Source organism: Sebastes umbrosus, chromosome 10, assembly GCF_015220745.1.
Source record: "Sebastes umbrosus isolate fSebUmb1 chromosome 10, fSebUmb1.pri, whole genome shotgun sequence".
In the NCBI taxonomy this organism is placed as follows: domain Eukaryota; kingdom Metazoa; phylum Chordata; class Actinopteri; order Perciformes; family Sebastidae; genus Sebastes; species Sebastes umbrosus.
In genome coordinates this window covers 13,796,339-13,817,742 of record NC_051278.1, presented here as the reverse complement: position 1 = coordinate 13,817,742, position 21,404 = coordinate 13,796,339, and the positions used below count along the sequence as shown (strand labels likewise).

Genomic DNA, 21,404 nt, shown 5'->3' with positions numbered 1-21,404 from the left:
CCATACGCTGACTATGGATAAGTACCTCATACAACCCCACTTCAAAAACACCAGAACCATCCCTCTAACTGTTTAAAAGATAAAAACTACATGACAGTGTTGCCAGATGGTCATCCATGATTCCCACTGTCTGTTGGATGAACTGACTGGCAGGTTTGTTTTATCTTCTCAGCAGGAGGAGAAGGACCGAGAAACACCGAAGGACTCCCTGGACGACCTCTTCCCCAATGATGAGGAGGAGCATGGCCCAGGAAGTAAGAACAACAGTATTCAGCACTTCGGCATGACATTATGATTTTACTCACCAATAAGACTGTTAAACCTGAAAATAACAGCTTTTCTACGATAGGAGTTTGCTTTCCAAAATGTTAAATTTAGAGTAAAGAACTAATAATACATTTTTATCCAAAAGTATTTATTGTACGGGATTAAAACGAATGATTATTACATTATTAGAATTGCAATTAGTAAAACAATTGAGACTTTTACAGCATGATGCGTCATCAAAATAATGACACTTATGGCTTTTACACACCGGCAGTGTTTTTTTCATGCGATTTTTCTGAGCTTTGGCACCACAAATAAAGGCATCAACCAATCATGTTGTGTAAAACAGGTTGAGTTGCGGCTATATTTATGCAACAACAACACAGAGGCTTCGTAGTCCGAATTTAGACAGAAAATTGTTTTACTCCTTAGGTTGTCAATAAGCAATAACCTGCTTTGAATCAGGAAAATCTGGCATTATTGGTTTGATATTAAGATCATGCAGGACCGATTATCTGGTGTCACATCCCTCTCCGAGTAAATGAACCTATCTATCTAAGTCCAGGACACTGGAGTAGATAATGTTGTGTCATTCCATTAAATACTAATTGAATTATCCCCATAATGTAATTATTCCCTGAAACAACAGCATTGTTTGCGTGCAAATGTAGTTAGCGGTATAATCAGGTCTGAGTTTTCTCCCTTTGACGTCCAAGCTCACCTTTGCCCCGTGTGTGTGGCCTCTGTTACTCCACAGTGCCACACCAACACAACAGTGCGGCCGTGGCTGCAGCCCAGCAGGGAGGCTACGAGATCCCGGCACGTCTGAGAACCCTGCACAACCTGGTGATCCAGTACGCCTCCCAGGGCAGGTACGAGGTGGCGGTCCCCCTCTGCAAGCAGGCTTTGGAGGACTTGGAGAAGACTTCTGGACACGACCACCCTGACGTGGCCACCATGCTCAACATCCTGGCCTTGGTCTATAGGTCAGAAATGCCTCCGTTTGGGAGCGTTTGCTTACTTGTGTCATGTTTCCCTCCTTTTCTACACAAATTGTGTCAAAGAGCGAGAAACATCCAGTCTCATCACTGTCTCTCCCTCTCACTTGTTCAGGGATCAGAATAAATACAAAGAGGCCGCCCATCTGCTCAACGATGCTCTGTCCATCCGTGAGAAAACCCTGGGGAAAGACCATCCCGCTGTAAGACCACACCATCGTCATAGTAACCATATCTTCATGTGGACATATCCATGTTTAGATAGATCATAATTGCTCAAAGTCTCTGTCAACAGGGAGGCAATAACCACAAAGTCTACTGTATTTATTCTTCTACTCAGTCTGTATGGATTTTGTTTTCACCGTTATTAAAGTATGGATTTTTGAGCATGTGCCTGCAGGCTTTAAAGTAATCAATCACAACTGCTCATACATCCAGCATGAACCAACCCACAAAGTCCTTGCAGTCGGCATACAACGACCAATGGGAAATCATTAAACTATACCACCCAGTTCATTGCCTTTGTGAAGAGATTTGTATGAATCAATTTATACTGTGACACCAAAACAACTCGTAAAGCCTAAAGGACGCTAATAAAGCCCAGTGCTAGTCCCTGCAGCTCTGTGGGATTTGGGTTTGTCTCGTATAGTTACTCTTGTCACTCTGACACAGAATAATGAAACACTACCATCCTGTGTAATCCGGGTGGCTTTGAGCTTTTTGAAAAGACTGCTTGATTGAACAATATACATTTTTTAGGACTGTAATAAGTCGTTAGACAATAGTAAAAGTTCTGTAATTGTGAAGCTGATGTGAAAGCAAAGTGAAGAAAGGAAGTGACCTTATTCTCTCTTTCTGTATGTCCAGGTTGCTGCGACACTGAACAACTTGGCTGTGCTGTACGGAAAGAGGGGGAAGTACAAGGAGGCTGAGCCTCTGTGTAAGAGGGCTCTGGAGATCAGAGAAAAGGTAGGCCACATCCCTGGATCGCACCAGTAGAGCCGAGCTATCGAGGCCTCATCTCAAGGCTAAACCGGTGAACAATTAGCTCATTGTAATAAAGTAGTTAACGGTGATAATAGTTCCAAAATGTCAGTTGGAGCTACTGTAACACCAGCGACTATAAATAGGGAAATGATTTTCTTAAATTGTCTGTGAAGTTTCCGCTGGGGGCCAGGAGGAGTTTAATTGAGAGCACAGCTGAAAAAGGATCGCAGGCTTCTGGGAGCGAGGCAGGAGATAGATAGGAGACATGACAAAGCTACAGAGCCCACCAGGAAACTAAGAGTCTCTCTTTGCCTGAGAGCTCTATTCTGTACCCTCTCTATTGATCAGCCAGCCTTTTATTAGATCTCCTGAGTGTCTGCAGCAGACGGACCTGCTGAAAGCAGCAAAAGGTACAGAAGGGAGAGATGCTTGGAGAAAGCCAAAGGCACTGAGTTTTAATTCAAAACATTTCTCTGTGATTTCCCTCAGGTCCTGGGTAAAGACCACCCAGATGTGGCCAAACAGCTGAACAACCTGGCTCTGCTTTGCCAGAACCAGGGCAAGTATGAGGAGGTGGAGTACTACTACTGCCGTGCCCTGGAGATCTACGAGTGCCGACTGGGCCCAGATGACGCCAATGTGGCCAAAACCAAGAATAATCTGGTGAGAGACAAGTTACCACATCAGCTTTTATTGTGATTCTCTCCCCTCGTCCTTTCAAACCCTTTCACTTCTACACTATACTTTTTATTTTGACAAGAATTACAGTCCCTACTGAGCTGTGAATGTACCAAGGTAAACACACAGGCAGAGTGCAGTGTTATTGCTCTGTCAGCCTGAGCTCAGTCTCTGCGGTCAGCATGTAAACGGTAACTGCTTTCTGCCTGCAAAGTTTACGCTTGAAATGTCTTTTTAAATTTTATTGTATACAATTGATGTTTTTCAGATTTATACTGTGCCTGACTTTACAGAAGGGGCACTATTTTTCTCAACTCGTTTTTTTATGAAAGGCAAAAAGGCAAAAGTTATGAAAGGCAGCTGAATATATTGTAATTTCACTCTTTCGGCACAGGCGTCGTCATCTTCAGAGGTGTTTATAGAATGACTGTGTTTCAAGAAGCCTTGCTTATACAAGCCAGTTGTCTAGAGATGCACCGATTGCAATTTTCTGGGCCAATTCCAATTTTACTTTAAAGGTATAATATGCAAGAATTTACAAAAAAATTAATGTATGACTGATAGTAAAAAAAAAAAAGATCGTAAAATAATCCCTCTCAATCATCCCTCATGCCCGACTAGAAGTGTGTGGTGGTGTCTGTTTCTGCAGAGACTTTGCAGCCCTCTGCTTGTATTTTCAGTTTTCTTCTTATTTTGCTTTACTCGGGATGCGTCTGTGTTGACAGACGGCGTTCAATGTTTTTACGCGATGTGACACGATAGTCGGACGCTTGCTTGCCGTTAGGACACGGTGTTACTGTCAAAATTTGATTGGCATAATATTGGATATATGAGACTAATCGGCCAGTCACCGGTCATGGCCGACTGGCTGAAAAGTGGCCGGTTTCAAGCGGTTGCAGATCGATTGGTATATCTCTACAGTTTGTCTATTGCCGTGCTTTTTCTCCTTCCTTCTTGTCTTCTGTCTCACTGATGATGGAGAAACTGTATGAAGACAGTAACGGCGGCTCTGGTACTGTATCATTATCCATGAGTCACAGTGCACACAGGAGAAATATGCAGGCCAACTGCTTCTGCTGTCTGAGGGGACACTGTGAGTCAATAATCCCATCTGATCCAACAGTAAAATGTGTTTTCTCTTCTCTTTCTTCTTCAGGCGTCCTGCTTCCTCAAACAGGGGAAATACAAGGAGGCTGAGATTCTGTACAAAGAGATCCTGACTCGTGCTCATGAGAAAGAGTTTGGATCTGTTGATGGTAAGGCCTCATAGCGTAGCTTACTGTATGTGGCAGCACATGTCTGTCTCTATATGGCTGTGGTGGTCGAGATTATTTTTTTCAATCAACCTATAAACACAACAAGAAAAATGGTGGTGGGTCACATCAAACTTCCCCGATTTGATTTTTGTCTGATCTTCCATCTACTGTTTGTCTCACACCAGCGGGCAGAGTGAGTGATGGTGGACAGGTGGTTAAAAAGTGGACGATGTTCTAAGCAGGGTGCCAACCTTCACCACTCACAAGGAGCACAAAGAATATAAAAAAACTTTTTAAAGAATAAAGAGTTTACCTGTCTGAAAGATGAACTCTTGCAATTTTCTTCTCTTTGAGTTGAAGTTGAGCTGTTTGTGGGCTTTCCTCCAGGGGATTAGATTGACTGCTTTGAAAAAGTAATAAAAGAGACTCAAAGGCACAATGAACTGCTCTGATGCTTTTCAAAGCAAAAGCATCTCACATTTTTTCTAAAAGGTTTATTTTCCATGTGTCACTTGACTTGACAATAGCGCTCAGATATTTTAAAAACCTGTTGGAGAGTTGAAGGTTAAGTGAAGCAGCACAGCAGCTTTAAGCAGCAACAGTTTGTGTCCCTGGGAATGAAGAAAAACACAATGGTTTATAGTTTATCACAAGCAATCGCAAATGGTGTTAAATATATTTTAATTTGAGTTATAGGTAGGGTTCAACAATTTAAAAAAAATATCTAATTGCAATTATTTTGACTGATATTGCAATTGTGATATGATTTGCAATATTAGAGGGCATTATCATTTTTACATCATATTCATTGAAAAATGTGTTAACATGATTATGTTGGACATCTCTGCAGCCCCCCAATATTTAATTCAATATGATATTTTGACAACATTTCGCCTCTAACAATTATTGCACTTCCTGTGATTTGAAAATTGCAGAAGTAAATTTTGATTAGTGGTGCAGCCCTAGTTATGGATGCTATGTTTGTGTGTTTCAAAGGCATATATAATGAATCTATTGCATGAATAAGTAATAATGGCTACTTGTAAATGTTTAAGTGTACTGGCGTGTGTCACTGTTTATATAACATCACCAGTATCACCTTCTTTCACTTACTCAGGTTTTTGTACAACAAGACAATTTAATGGTGCATTTATAATGTTTTCTGTATTTCTTTCTTCATTTATTTGGGAAAGAATCTGCTTAAATGTTTATGAAAAGATTAAATTCAAAAGAAAGACAAGTTATTGTAGCTATTGTACTATTTTTTTTACTTATTTTTATTTTATTTACAACTGTCTTAAACATTTAGCTAGTTTTATAATATTTAAACTCCAGGTATTTGTTTAGCTAAATATTAGGAGTGGGAATAACCAGAGGATATATTATATATATATTATCACGATACTTAAGTCACGATACGATCTTATTACGATTTTAAACATTTTGCGATATGCTGAGTATTCAATAAGATATATTGTGATTTATTACTTTTTTTCAACTGCAAATTATGCAGTTTGTCAACATCTGTTTTATCTAATAAAATACAGTTTTCATTGTTTCATCATCAAAGGTCAAGGGACCCCTTTGAAAATAACAATGCCGAATTTTCCTCGCCAAGTTTAGCTTAACTTTGGAGCATTATTTAGCATTCTTTCCAACAAGCTGGTGCATGGTTGGTACCAATTGATTCCTTAGGTTTTCTACTTTCATATCATACCAGTATCTTCACTCTAGCTTTAAAACTGAGCTCGCTACAACCTCTGAAATACAGAATAGCGGATTTCACTATTCTAGTCAGAAGGGTAACATGGCAAGCTCAGCCTGCGTCATCAATATTTCATGGTGGATTCAGTGAAACATCCGGAGGTCGACCACTTAAGCTGTTTCCCAGTCCTGTTGTACTGTATGAAGACCACCTCTCTTGTCTGTTTGTCTGCAGCTGAAAACAAGCCCATCTGGATGCACGCAGAGGAAAGAGAGGAAATGAGCAAGGTGTGTAGTCAACCTCATGTCATTCTGAACAAAGGCAGAGCAAATATTACTAATAAGCACTGCAAATTAAATGAATGAAACGTGTCACATGGAAAGAAAAAAAACAGGTCTGTCTATTTCACTTCCTGGAAAGTATGATACAATAATTTTTTTCAGGGCGCTCTTCTTCTTCACACATACAATATAAGCCTCAGTGAGCATATGATAGTTATATGTAAACACAGGAAAAATGCTGCTGATCCAGTTCAAACCACCACTCCCCTTCACGCTCTTTTCTCTTCCGTTTCTCCCTTATTTACTTCCAGGGCAAGCACAGAGACAACACTCCATACGGAGAGTACGGAGGCTGGTACAAGGCCTGCAAAGTCAACAGGTGAGGCAGAGCGTGATAAGCCTGTTTTTACAACTTGGTTATGAACAAAGACACATTGTAAAGGTTAGAGATTAATCACTCCCATTTATTTATTCTTTGATACATGTGTGAACTCAATATATTGCAGAAAAACCTTTGTATTTGTCAGAGTTTTCTTCTTTATTTTTTAGGAATGTGATGAAATCAGCAGTGGTTTTCTTAATCTTTCAGGGTTTTTTAGCATTTTCTTGCACTATACTACATAACGCATCAATTTGCTCGGATCAAATTGTTCCTCAAATAACCTTGTGGGTAAATATTGGTGTGCCTGTCTCATTTTCCAGCCCCACAGTGAACACCACCCTGAGGAACCTGGGGGCCCTGTACCGCCGACAGGGCAAGCTAGAGGCTGCTGAGACCCTGGAAGAGTGCGCCGTGAGGTCTCGCAAGCAGGTCAGCAGCGTTTCCCTGAGCTGAAAATGTCCCTGTCTGCATGCAGATAACTTCCTGTTTTTGTAAATTCTTAAATATGCCCCCCAAAATCTCATGATATTTCTTTCCCTTTCTTTACAATGCTATGGATCCAGAGCAACACAGTAAGTGGTTTGTCTATAACTGATAGCCCTCCATGGAGTCTCACCTCTCTACCCTAACATCACTACCATCTCACAGACATTTAGAATGTCCTCTTTGTCTCTGTGGTGCCGCTGTGACAGAGCTGTGAACGCATTAAAAGAGACAGAAAACATAAAACCTCTTTAATAATTCCATGTAACTTTACATTTCTCTCACCCTTCTCAACGAGCTGATGTCTACCGCCGAGCTAGTTCTAATCATGGCATGTTTGTTTGTTTGTGTGTGTGTGTGTGTCGTACCCGTGTTCTTACTTCCATCAGGGCATCGACCCCATCCACCAGACACGTGTGGTGGAGATCCTGAAGGATACAGACGGCGACAGGCGGAGGAGCCGGGAGAGCCTGAGCAGCGTTAAGTATGAGAGCGGCTCTGAGACCGGCGAGGAAGTGAGTATGGGCGTGGAGTGGAACGGGGTGAGTACAAATCCACTATAGTCGAGTCAACACGGCCAGTGACCTCACTGGGAGAACAAGGTGGTGTTTGCAATGTCACAGAGAGCGTGGACTGGTACAGAGCGGTGACTCGTGTCTTGTAGATCAGATCAGTGCAGTGAGATGACCAGTGATTTGGAAGCAGCCAGGGTTTTACATTTAACAGGAAGCGGACTCTTCTGGCTCCTGTACTGAAATTATCAGGAAGCCCCACTTGATGATGCACCTCACAGGAAGCCCTCTCCTCCTCACTGTGGTCAAACTGCACAAATTAGTCATTCCTGCATTACCTATTTCATGATGTCACTATTGCACATCATCATAAGTTGTATATGAATGACATTACTTATTCAATATAAGGCCAAGTTGTACAACCGGCTTTTTACTAAATGATTTTGAGGCACACCTTTTTAAAAATTGGTGGAATAGCAGCTCACTCCCAGTTCTTAATTTGGCTGCACTCACTTGGCCTTTCTCAAATATCAAATTCCTAAACCCTCTACCTTCCCTACTTCCACTCCATTTGCGCGTTCACGTGGAGGGTTCGCCATATTAAGTGGCATCCCAAACCAATTAGCGGGGAGTGGAAGTGGATTATATAACTCTCCAACAGCGAGCTTGCGTTGATACCGACTTACTAGCCACGTGCAACGAGGTTTTGTGTTCGTCACGGAACAGGCTCCACACAAATATAGTTCCTTTCAACTACCCTTACAAACATGAACTGCTCAAACTAAATAGATATTTAACAACTTAAGGTTACACTGTATTTAGGATGAAATCTACCCTTGTCTAGTCTAGAAAACGGTAGACGTATTCATTTGATTTTAAGTGTTGTATATTTACTGCTGCAAAACCCAAGCAGCTCATTTAACATCAGAGTTAAAAACGAAAAAAGATGTTTACAAAAAAAAGAAAAGGAATGCCACCACAGAAGCATTGGAGTAGGTTTTATTTTTTTAAATTTTATTTTCTCTGTAACCAATGGTTACGAAACATTACGACAGTTTCCGTCGGAGAGAGGGACATTCGTCCCAAAGCTTGCCGCTGTATTTATACCCCACACCTTAAAGAAGGGTGCTTCATTCAGCTGTGAGTGAGACTACAAACAGAGTTCACTCCGTCACAGAGTGGGAGTGGGGAGGGTCCGGTTAGAGAAAGGCCCACTGTATCTGTATCAGTCCACCGACTCCTGTAGATGCATCTTGTTCCTCTCATGAGGTTGAATCCTTTTTTGCAAACTGTAAAGCTGATTGAGTGTCTTGGCATGCTGCCCTCTTGTTTATGACAGCATCCCAGTTTGCTTTGGACTAAATGTTCATGTGTTTTTTGTCGTCCATTGCTTGACAGTAAAAGTCCTCATGTCTCGTTTTAATACGTGGTTGTTCTGCTGGCAATGCTTCTGCACAAGTGGAGCGGTAACAAAAAAAAAAAAAAGGCACAGGCTCATTCTGTGGCACCCTGGCAACATATGAAATATTGATTTGCTTTAGTGGGACTCAGAGATACAGCCTATTACACTGCTCTATTAGGACGTCTCATGTTTCCGCTATTAAACACAATTGACAGGGTTCCCAATATCCTTGCTGCTCATCCCTCTGCTCAGTAAACAAGGCGGTTGATATGTTACGCTTCATCCGGCTTTTTTTATTGCCTCATTATAACGTCCACTCTGGCTGTGTCTTCAACCATCGTTAGTGTCATTTCACCACAGAGCTTTTATTTCTGCACAGTGTTTCCCATTGGACATGTAACCCCTCTCCTCGTTATGAAAGAGGACGGTGCTGAAAACATGATATTGAAGCAGTGTATGCAGTTAAATAGACAGAGCTAGAGCCCTCTGGTGACGCTTACATAAACCAGAGGGCAGGGTTTTGCCATCATCGTCTGAGCCTGTGCCTCTCCCCTCACTTAAGTGCAGCTACGCCCTTCACCGCGCCGCCAACCCAGTCCAAAACATGCATGTAGCAACGCCAGCCTGCTGGGCTCACCCTTAACACGCACACATGTGAGTTCTCTGTGGTTGATAAATGTCTGTTAACCCGCTGCTCTCTCTGAGTAACATTAAGTAGAACGGTGGGGTTTTGTTTGCTGGCTGTTTGTGTGAATGTGAATGCTTCTCTACACACATGTTCATATGCATAACACAGCTACTCAAAACCGCTTCACTCCAGCAATTAATGCAACGGCATGCGTATTCATCCGAGTGTGCACCTGTTTGAAACATGGGATGGCATGCAGAGGGTTGCTGCTAGCATTTCATTATCCACGTCACGACTATAGCAGTAGAAACTAAATGTACACAGTTCAAATGGAAACTCATGACATTTTCATGCTTTTAAAGTCTCTGAAAGCTTATGTTAGGGATGCACCGATCTGACTTTTTCAGTCCCGATAGCGATAGCGACACCTGGGCTTTGGGTATCGCCCGATATCGAGTACCGATCCAATAGTGTTTAATTAATAAGCTGTATGCCTCACTGTGTGGAGGTGACTGGGATCATTCTTTTATGTGTAAGGCAACATCAGACTTGACTTAAACATTGCTTTACTAACTTTGTAAAACAAAATGTATCAAATAAATACATAAATATAAATTTTTTGAATTGTCATTTATTATTAAAATAATTAATCGTACACCAGAAAATTGGTAAAAAATCTTCAAAATTAACAGGAATTACAGTTCAAGTGTAATCCTTTTAATGCAGCGACAAATTGGTCAAAACTTAAACAGGAATTCAAATTCCAGTATATAATGTATATAGTATATAAACATAGAATTGAATAGATTGACGCCATTGTCACCGATATCCGATCCAGCTATTTAAGTCAGTATCGGCCCGACATCCGACCCGGTATCGGTGCATCCCTAGCTAATTTGTCACAAAACATTTGAGCTTTTGACTAAAAGATTTCTTAACAAAATTCCATCCATCCAGTCATTTACAAAGCTGCAAACGTGTTCTTGTGTTTTAGAAAATAGGCTTGTAAAGTCCTGTCTGCTTGTGTGTAGATATTTGCTGAGAGATGTTGTGATAGGCACGTCAGAGCTACCCCTCCCCTACTGTACAGCTTTGCCCCAACATGTCTTCATTCTACTCTCAGAAAGTCACTGAGGCCATAGGAGTGGTTCATATACTCCAAATTCTGCATTAGAATAAATTCCTGCTGTTTCATTATGGCATTATTTAGATGGGACTAATTTACAGGAGCTCATTTACTTAGTTTGTGTTGAACAAGTGGATGTACACAAGGAAGTAACGCTGAAAGCAAATTAGTGGTTGTGTTCAGGTTAATTGGTAGTATGTACGTACGTGTCTCTTTATGCATGGTTGGATTTACAAGTGTGTTTGTGTCTACAGTTGCTTTGCTCTCTCGGCTACACGCTTCAATGTGCTGCCTGTTTGTTCGCATGCTTTCTAGATTTCATCCTTTTCCTTTTTTCTACGTGTCACTAACCTACTTCCTTGATGATGATTCATGCCATGACAACCAATCAGCCTGTCAATCAAATCTCCTTTTCTCACTCAGTGGATTGTACTCTCCCTTTTTTCTACACAATACGCTTGGGTGGGTTGGTATATAGTGACATAATAGATAAGCTAGACAATTAGGTAATTCGTTATTAAGGCAATGGAGCACAAGGCAAGCTGAGGCTAGTACTGAAGGATGAACATAATGCTTTCATCATCTTACTAAGGATGACTTAATGCAGGATTTCTAAATGCAAAATGCAGTACATAAAGATGGTGATTCACAATGCCAATCCCTCTCATCATCAATGCAATGGCTACATCAGTGCTGATGCTTGCAGATGTCCCACGTCTGCAGTGCACAGTCACTGGCTGGGTGCAGTGTGCCAAGTCCAGGCTTCCTGGTACCCAGAGAGGAGAGAGAAACAGCTGAGTCACGGTGACTGCAACCACCAACCTACTGCATCACTGACCTGCTTGTTGTAGTGCAGCTCCTGAGACGGACGTAATGTTTCAAAGAGAAGCACAACTCCTGTGCTGCTGCATTTTCACGTCATTTTTGTTTCAACCGGGGTTTATAAAAAAAAAAATTAGGGCTGTCAATCGATTGAAATATTTAATCATGATTAATCGCATGATTGTCCATAGTTTTTATCTGTTCAAAATGTACCTTAAAGGGAGATTTGTCAAGTATTTAATACTCTTATCAATGTGGGAGTGAACAAATATGCTGCTTTATGCAAATGTATGTATATATTTATTACTGGAAATCAATTAACAACACAAAACAATGACAAATATTGTCCAGAAACCCTCACAGGTACTGCATTTAGCATAAAAAATATGCTAAAATCATAACATGGCAAACTGCAGCCCAACAGACAACAACAGCTGTCAGTGTGTCAGTGTGCTGACTTGACTGACCTGCCCCTAAACTGCTTGTGATTATCATAAAGTGGTCATGTCTGTAAAGGGGAGACTCGTGGGTACCCATAGAACCCATTTTCATTCACATATCTGGAGGTCAGAGGTCAAGGGACCCCTTTGAAAATGGCCACGACAGTTTGGAGCGTTATTTAGCCTCCTTCAAGACAAGCTAGTATTGAAGGGTTGGTACCAACAGATTCCTTAGTTTTTCTAGTTTCATATGATGACAGTACTTCAGCCCGCTACAACCTAGAAATCTGAAGTTGTGTTAGTACGTTAAAGAAATTAGTGGTGTTAAAACACATTTGCATTAATGCGTTATCATCGCGTTAACTTTGACAGCCCTAAAATAAACTATAACCAGACCCTAAGCTGCAGTTAAAACAGTAAACTTGGTGCAGGATAGATAATAGTGCAGATAAGTGTATAAAAGGGATGAAGCTCAGTGTGTAGGTGTCTAGCGTAGGCAACCCAACCCAGAGCTCTTAATCTTACAATGTGTGCCGTTTTTGTCTGTTTCTCTCTCTCTCTCTCTTTTATCAGGCCTAAGCCATCAAGATTATTCCTCCATCCTTCTCTCCTTCCCCAACACAATAGCAAAAGGATGTGTGTTGTCGTTCCCTCTGGCCTTCTCTTACCCGACAAAAACAACAACGGCTCCTCCGGCGGAGACTCAGAAAGCCTCCTCCCGGCTGTCGCCTCTGTCACCTGTTCAACTGCTGGGACGTTTGGTCTTCTCATCTCTGCTCTCTTTTTCCTTTCACTCTCTCTCTCTCTCTCTCTCTCTATCCTTTCCTCTCACTAACCTTGTGTCGTCCACCATTTCAGAAATCGTTCTTTCTCTCACTTAACATAAAAAAAAAAAAATCATTGTGTGTGAAATCTTTTCCCTGTGAGGAAGCCACTCGCACATTTTTCCTCTCTCCCAACACCCATTTGTAATTTTTCATAGGTGCATAGTAGATTTATTTGGCTAGATAAGAGGAGCAGGAAAAGTAATTTATTGGAAGAAGGCAAAAGATGAAAGATGTTGAGTATCAGTGTCATGTTTGACGGCAGCCTCGGCTCCAGAGATCACTCTGACCCAGTCAGATAAGACGTCACAATCGCTATAGAGTCAATATATTACAAAATGATTCATTTCCGCAGTTGCTCTGCTTTGGTCTCGCTCTGTTTTGTTTGCACTTGCAGTCTCTTTCTACAACAGGTGCAAGTTGACCTCAAAGCTAGCTTCCAACCTGGTGCCTGTATTTAGCCGTAATAGTATCTTGTGATTTTAAAGAAACGTGTTTTTTTTTTTTTTTTGCCGTTTCTGTTTTTAACTACCTTAACAATAATGAGATCAAATGCCTAAACAGTTTGGAAATAAACGGTACTGTATAGCTTCACATGCTAATCAAAATATGTCATTTCTTTTTGCTGCCTAGTTGGTGGGAAATGAGAAGGGAGCATTGCCATTTTATTTTTGTTTTTATAGATATATTTCCTTTTTAATTTCAATTTTGTATCATTTTGTTTACATTTTTTTTTAAGTGTTGGATTATTTTGTGGCGGAATATTAAGGCAGTAGTTAGTCAACTAATGCCGTAGCGTTGCCTATGTTGAAAGACCAGAGGCCTGTACTACGAAGCAGGAGGTTAGCGAGGTAACTTCAGGGTTAACCCTCGGTTTTCAGTCCTATGACGGTGGCAGCAGGTTATGTTCCAGATAAGAGATCGACTCATATAAAAGCACCGCCTACTGACCAATCAGAGCTCGGTGCGCAGATCTCATGATAATATTACACAAATACGAAGAAGTCATAATCCAGACTAAAAGCAACTGCCAAATGCAGGAAGGACATCTGGATGTGTGCTGTGGGTGCTTACCGCTTTGAATTATGTTTTTATATTTATTTTTTTACTTGCTCCCAAGTCTGTTTCCCACCGCCGGAGTCGGGGATGCAGCTGAAAGAAGGCTGAAATAGCTAGTCATACACGCCACATATTTACCAAAGGGTATAATGAAGTGTAATCTCTTCATCTATTCTGTTTTAAAAGCTATTTATACATCACTCACATGCTGCAAACACCGCCCCGTCTATGTGAACGCGCTCACAGCCAGATTGAGAAACCCAGATTTGATTTACCGAGTTGATAACCAGCGTCGTAGGACCGCTTAGCGTGATCACCGTTGTTAGGGTTAGTCAAGCCAGATAACGAGAAGATACCCCGGATACGTTGAACTCACTTCGTAGTACAGGCCTCAGAAGGGTTAACATCAGTTGACAGCAAAATTGGTCAGATCACAGCAAGCTGTTGTTGCCATGGTAATTTATGTTCAAGTTGCTCTTACCTGCGTCAGTGTCCTTGGTTTGATAGAGTGTTCACACACACACAGGCTCTACGCTGGTACATTATGTACACCGTAGCATTTACAAAGGGAATTGGCAACACCGGCTGATGCTGTAAAGCCGGCTGAGACCAACCGGAGCATCGAGCACAGATAACTGACCACCTGAGAGAGATGGCGAAATAATAGTAGATATCAAGAAATTATGGACGTAAATGCCCAGACTTGCCTTTTATTTGTTGGTGCAGGAGTAGATTAGAAGCTATAGTGTTATTATCAGTGGAGGCCTGGATTCCACAGTAGTGTTAGTGTGTATTTGTGTATGTTTTGGTGGTACAGTCACAGCGCCCGATCTAGCTATGGATACTGTATTTTGAACACAAAAGCTTAATGGAGTGTGTTGCCTTTTTTTCTTACACAGTAAGTTGTTTGCAAGTAAACATTGTCACTTTGGTGGATCACGTTTTTAGACACCAAAAAGTACAAGTGCGAGTGTTTCCTCAAGATCGACATGTTATTTTCAGATGTTTAACTAACTGAATGTAAAATTTAACATCTCTAACGTGTAATTGTAGGCTGTATTTATAGATTTGACAAGTGCATTCACTATACGGCTTTTCGGTATGCTACTTGCCTTGATTCTTCATTCCTTCCAACGAGTACACCTATTACTTCTAATGCAACTCTGATCAAAAAGAAATTGACTGTGTACATCACATAATTATGACAATATTGTTGTGTTAGTGGAATGCTTATTTATTGAACTGTCTATTCTCGACATATATAGTGTGACTTCAGTTTCCTGATGTGGAAGAACATAAATGGTAAGGTCTATAAGCACTATCTTAGTAAGTAGGACTGCATTATATATATTTACCATTCTGCATTGTGAAGACTATTGCATCAACACCTGTTGGTATTCTCAAATAAAGTTTTTCATTTGTGAAGTTTCGTCTTTTCTCTGCGTCGGATGGAGATCCAGAAATATTTAGATACATGTAAATCATCTGATTTACCCACAGTCCCCTCTGCTGGTGATACGCCTGTATTGCATCATGATGATCACTCCTCCAAACACTGTTTCTACAGTATTTTGTTATGCCAGAGGACGGTACACACACTGTTTACTGTTAGTTAATAATCAAAACACACACAATACAGGACAGCTGGTATGTGACAAACAAGACTAATCTAAAAATGAATGGATGGATGGATAAATTGATTAATCTGCCGGTTGATTTATGGATAAATTGAGTAATCGTTTGGTCTATAAATAGTCAGAATATAGGGTTGATCACACTATTCTGAACACCACGGTGACCGACAGACTCCAACCCAAAGATATGCAGTTTCCTGTCACAAAAGAGAAAGAAACACAGCAAATACTCCCCATTAAGATGCTGAAATGGAAGTAATATTTGGCATGTTTGTTTTAAAAATTACATAAATGACTAATCGATAATCAGAATTAGAGCGGCAACGATTAATCGATTAGTTGTCAATTATTAAAGTAATCGGCAACAACTTTTGATAATCGATTAATCGAATTTTTTAAGAAAAGGGTCAAAATTCTTTGATTCCAGCTTCTTAAATGTGAATATTTTCTGGTTTCTTTACTCCTCTATGACAGTAAACTGAATATCTTTGAGTTGTGGACAAAACAAGACATTTGAGGACGTCATCTTGGGCTTCGAGAAACACTGATCGACGTTTTTCACCATTTTCTGACATTTTATAGACCAAACAACTAATCGATTAATCAAGAAAATAATCAACAATGAAAACAATCGTTAGTTGCAGCCCTAATCAGAATAGTTGCTGATTATCTTTCAATAATCAATTAAACTCAAGTTACTATAGATGAAAAATAACACACAGCACAACACTTGGACCACAATGACACCTTCACACGAGTGACCTGCTTGATGGATGTGAAAAAGTTACTACGGTGGATTCTTGTGGTGAAACTTTACAAATGGGCATTTACATGGTGGTTACAGGGTGATGGAAATGATGTTTAAAGGTCAGTTATCAGAAAATGAATTGGTGGTGGCATTGCCTGCTCTCATTCACATTGCACACATGTACATATCTAGCTAAATATTTCAGTATCGCCTCATTTATTGCTCTCTAAAAAGTTGTACTGGTAATTTCATGTATAGACCTTTTAGACTTCATGCTGTTTGGCTGCAACCAACTACTCATAACAGGACTGGCCTACACAACAACTAATGCAAAACACAAACATGCTTCTGCAAAAGTTAAGAAAAAGAGAAAAAGATTTGACCTCTGACTTCTTGTGCCCACATCCTCAGTGCTGAATGGATGGTTGATGATTGTGTGTGTGTCTGCAGGATGGCAGCGGAGCACTCCAGCGCAGCGGCTCTCTGGGGAAGCTCCGGGACGTCCTGCGTCGCAGCAGTGAGCTGCTGGTGAAGAAACTGCAGGGCAACGGACCGCCTGAACCTCGCAGCACCACGTAAGAACAGAAGAAATCCTCTGTTATGATGGATAGCAGACATTTAAAGCAAAGTATACTCCTTGTTGAAGGAGTAAGTCATGTCTTTGGGAAGCAAGTAGATTGATAGTAGTTTAGAAATTAACTCTCCAGCTTCATGCATAATAATGTTGTACCTGTGCCCTGATCTCACTGACCGTTTATTTTCTTACTATTCGTTCAACAGCATGAAGCGAGCTGCTTCCTTGAATTACCTGAACAAAACCAGTGATGACCCGTTCCAGGTGAGCAACAGTTTGTATAGTCTTTTACATCGTGTTCAATTTGGGCTGTATTATTGGAAATGTTATGTTTTAAGGGGGAGACACTATACAGGCAAAAACATAATTTTTCATGTACTTGTCAATTTTGAGATTTTGCTTCCATAAAATGTCTTCTTTAGACATGTGGAAAGAAACCATCCAAAATACTCAGTTAGGTGTTTTGTTTTACTACACTTTGTCTATTTGCATCTGTAGATTTATCCTAAAGTCACCAACTGTTACCATTAGATCATTTTCATATTTAAACATAAACTTTCAGGAAACTTGTAATACAAATATAATTGTCTTAATGTAAGTAAGCAACTGGGGAAGTTTCATGGTGATATCTGTTAGTTAAAACATGTTTATTCTATTTATCTGTGGTGTCTCCCCTTAACTTTCATATCGTTCCCCTCTTATATCTTCTGTATTTTGTCTTCTTCTGTTTCTTTGTCAGACTCCGGGCGGCAGTAATTTCAGGGAGAGCCGAGGTCTGAGCTCCAGCACTGTGGATCTCTACACCGGAAACAACAGCTGATGTGTTCGCCGACCCAGAGAGGCTCCTTCCTTTGGCTCGTTCTCTGAGCCACGGTGATCACCGACAACTCTACCAGACAGCCTCCCACACTGTCTGCGTCCGACCCAAAGACAAAGTGTGTTTTTTTCCCAGTTTGTTTTTAAAATCCAAGTAGTTGATTTTTGATCTTCCCAGAGACAGATTGCTGTATGTTTCCCCTCATTGTGTTCCTAACATTGGTGTCGCCTCAGTGCCTCCTAAATGTGGCCAATAAAACTTACCTCATCTCTCCCCTTCTGTTGCAATAATGTCACCCGTTCTGGATTATTTCTCCTTTTATGTTTGAGATATTTGTGTCTTCCTGTGCCATTCATTGGTTTATTACTGCAAATTATAAGATATTTTGTGCATTTCTATTTTCTCCAAAATAGAAATATAATAAGTAGGTCTGTTGGGCTTGAAATGACATGATTATACTGTTTTAAAAAAAAAAAAAAATCATTTTTATTTTCATTTTAATGGTTTTGCCTGTTGAGATTTACTTGCAATGCGAGGTGTTGGTTAAAGCTTTGGGAAACAAGGTGACATATTTGTCTTACTAACATGATTTCAGTCATGTGACTCTTTTAGGGATAACTTTTTGTTCATACCAAGTTTTGAAAAACAATTAGAACTGGCTGCTGCTTTAACCTGTTCAACTTTGAGATCCAAGTGTGTTTTTCTCTTCCATTGCAGAGAAAACGCAAGAGAGTCATTTATGGTGTGCTGAGAAACACAACCATGAAAATGTTCAACTTTTTAGATTGTATATATAAAAATAAATGACGAGGTTGACCCGGGTTGCTTAATTAATCCTGGTCTTCCTGAATGTTCTCTGGTGCCATGCAGGACTCGTCTGCAGAACCGGCTGCATCTCTGTGTTTCAGTCGACCTCTGCAGGTTTGAGCTGCCAGCATCATCCTATAATGTTGTTTACAGTGATTAGAATGAGTGTCTAGATAATGTGATTTGGTTATAATGGTTTTTGCACAATTCTCAGATGGGTGTTTTCTGTCTTTGATTGCATTTTTAGTGAAGCTCAAAAGAACTGGAATGTCTTGTAATTATATTTTTGATTTTTCTTTTTTGCATTGTTTCACATGTTTTTCCTTTCATCATTTATAATAAATGTAAACAACAGAATCTGATCACAAGTTCACAAATCATAGAATTCATCAGGAAATTAGTGGGAATAGAATAAAATAGTCATTTTTGGTTGAATGTGCATCTGTTTGGATCTGATTCTTAAACAATCCCATATGTCACTGGTTCCCAACCTGGGACCTTTACTAGGAGTCACCAAAGCTTCATGGGGGGTTGCGAGGCCTTCTTGATTTTAAGGGGTGTATGACAACTTTTTAATTAAGGGATAATGTACACCTAGCGGCTCATTGTTGTGAAATACCCCGACCGGGCAATGCGGGTCTTGCATCGCCCTGTCGGGGTTTATTCCACAACAATGACCTGCTAGCTGTACATTATCTCGCTTATTAAACAGGGAGACTTACTGAAGAAATCAATAATTTCACACAAAAATGGCGCGCCAGAGTTCGAGATAAGAACTGTGCCCATAGCAACGGTCTGTTATACGTAGCAACGGTCTGCTATGAAGAAATAACAGACCGCAGAACGTCATGTTTGACCAATCAGAATCGAATATTCAACAAAGCCGTGTAATAAAAATATATAAGAATACACAGTTGGCCTATATCTCAGCATTTCATTCATTTCTGTGAAGAAAACTAAATGAAATTGTTATTTTTAAAGTTTGTATTATTATTTGAGGTATAAACAGGATAAGGGCTCGGTGAAGAACCTGAACACAAGCTCAGAGCGTTCCCTCTCTGCTAAACAGCCTCGTCCTGCATTAGAAAAGTACACAGTTAAAACAACCAAAGAGCTGATAGAAGGCCAAGCATCAGGGAGAAGAAAACACTGCAGCTATTAAGTATGTATGCTTGTTAAAAATGAAAAAATACAGAGAATTGTATTAAAAGTTCCTAAAAATAGCAGGAAAACTCATCTCTGATACAATATTCACAGGAAATAATCATTGAATATAATATGAAATATCCCTAAAATATGTCACTTAGGGGTCGTCAGTTAGGAAAAAGGATGGGAACCACGGCCACATGTCATGAATACTATCTGATAGCAAATCTGAACCACTTTCTGAGAAATAAATCCAACAATTTTCTATTCATAGTTGCGTTTTTGTTATTTATTCTTAAATTAGATTGTATGTGACTGATTTGAGAATTTCCTGCAGCCCTTGATTTGAAAAAAAACTTTGTTTAAAGTTCTTAGATGAATGAATTGGCTTGAAAATACTTGACAAGATCAAGACTAATGTTATGCGTTGCCCTTTCCTTAACCCTGCAATTATAACACAGTGAATTCCACCAAGCGAGATCTTAAACGTCAGTGTCTAAGTAAGTGTGGGAACCCTGATGCGTTGCCAAGATGTGATATGTCTCCCAGAGTTTTCCCTCCTGTTGGTGGAAGTCAGTCTGAGGTTTCTCTGCTCGCTGGTAATCTCACAGTATGTCAGCGCTTTAATGTGGAGCCTGAACCCTTTTTATCACTTCACTGAGAGCTTTGAATGACCCCGGGATGGTTTCCTTCTACCGAGAACTGTCAGGCTCCTTCTCCCGGCTGTCTTGGAAGCAGAGTAATAGAGTTTGTTATAGTGCCTCAGAGACTTTAACTTCTCATTAAAGGTCCCATATTATAAAAAAGTGAGATTTTCATGTTTGTTTATTATAAAGCAGACTTAAGTACTATATAAATACTGTGAAAGTATTGAAACACTCAATCCACAGGGAAATACACACAGCCCGTATTCAGAAACTCTGCATTTGAAACAAGCTGTCAGGATTTCTGCCCATTCGTGATGTCACGAATATACAATATTTAGACCCTTGACACAATTTTAAACGTAAACATTCTAAATGTGTCCCAGCTTATTTCCTGGTTGCAGTGTATGTGAATGTCATCAGCTGACAGGAAGTACACATGGACCCAAGCTGTTGCCTAGCGACGCAATTCTGTTGCAATTCCATTGAAATGCACTAAAACGGAGCGTTTCAGACAGAGGGTAAATACAGATATATTCAGACAGACAGTATGAGGAAAATAAAGTTGTTTTTTAACATTACAGCATGTAAACATGTTCTAGTAGAAACACAAAATACAAGTATGAACCTGAAAATTAGCATTATATGGGACCTTTAAAGGTTTTTGTATAATACGTTTTTTTAAATTCATTTTTTACAACTGTGTCCTCCTATTCACTGCATCCCCTTCCTATCAGCGGTGACACCTGTTTGACCCTTCAGCTTGGTCGACTGCATGTTTCAGCCGTCTAGGAGCCAGCTGGACCAGCAGCATGGCACCAGTCCCACACACAGTACCACCAGTGATGCTGCCAGCAGGGCCGTCCCCTCCTGCTGAGTGGGATGGATTTGAATAGGCTGGACTCACTGGGTTTGTGCCATAATTTATTACCTGTCAAACTCTTAAACGTACAGAATGTGCTGCTAGTTAGCTGCTGGTTTAACTGTGATATTAGAGCATTGACACACCTACAGTAATTATAGAGCCAACTATTATACAGATAATTATGGATAAACAAATTAACATAATAATAAACTAGATAGATTGTAGCATGGAATAGGTAAAGCCACTCTGAACTGATGTTTTTCTTTTTCTTGAGGACCCAATCGGATAATTTTGCAATTACTCTGGATTATATACACAT

The 21,404-nt window shown here is 40.3% G+C and overlaps 1 protein-coding gene across 12 annotated transcripts in view; it reads left to right on the top strand.

Moving 5' to 3' along the window:
- Positions 1–18,869, top strand: part of klc1b (kinesin light chain 1b) — a 32,420-nt gene extending 13,551 nt beyond the window's left edge. For 4 of the 12 annotated variants that reach the window (XM_037781578.1, XM_037781580.1, XM_037781579.1 and 1 more), the window contains exons 4-18: positions 173–254; positions 1,025–1,253; positions 1,381–1,468; positions 2,133–2,234; positions 2,742–2,915; positions 4,087–4,186; positions 6,126–6,178; positions 6,484–6,551; positions 6,875–6,983; positions 7,118–7,126; positions 7,427–7,579; positions 9,519–9,605; positions 16,683–16,807; positions 17,013–17,070; positions 17,546–18,869. In XM_037781578.1, coding sequence (XP_037637506.1) covers positions 173–254; positions 1,025–1,253; positions 1,381–1,468; positions 2,133–2,234; positions 2,742–2,915; positions 4,087–4,186; positions 6,126–6,178; positions 6,484–6,551; positions 6,875–6,983; positions 7,118–7,126; positions 7,427–7,579; positions 9,519–9,605; positions 16,683–16,807; positions 17,013–17,070; positions 17,546–17,626 — 1,518 coding nt within the window. In that variant the 3' untranslated portion in view covers positions 17,627–18,869. Of the gene's footprint in view, positions 1–172; positions 255–1,024; positions 1,254–1,380; positions 1,469–2,132; positions 2,235–2,741; positions 2,916–4,086; positions 4,187–6,125; positions 6,179–6,483; positions 6,552–6,874; positions 6,984–7,117; positions 7,127–7,426; positions 7,580–9,518; positions 9,606–12,540; positions 13,336–16,682; positions 16,808–17,012; positions 17,071–17,545 lie in introns of those variants that run through there. The other 8 variants (XM_037781583.1, XM_037781585.1, XM_037781584.1 and 5 more) reach the window with 8 other exon arrangements.
- Positions 18,870–21,404: the final 2,535 nt, after the last annotated feature.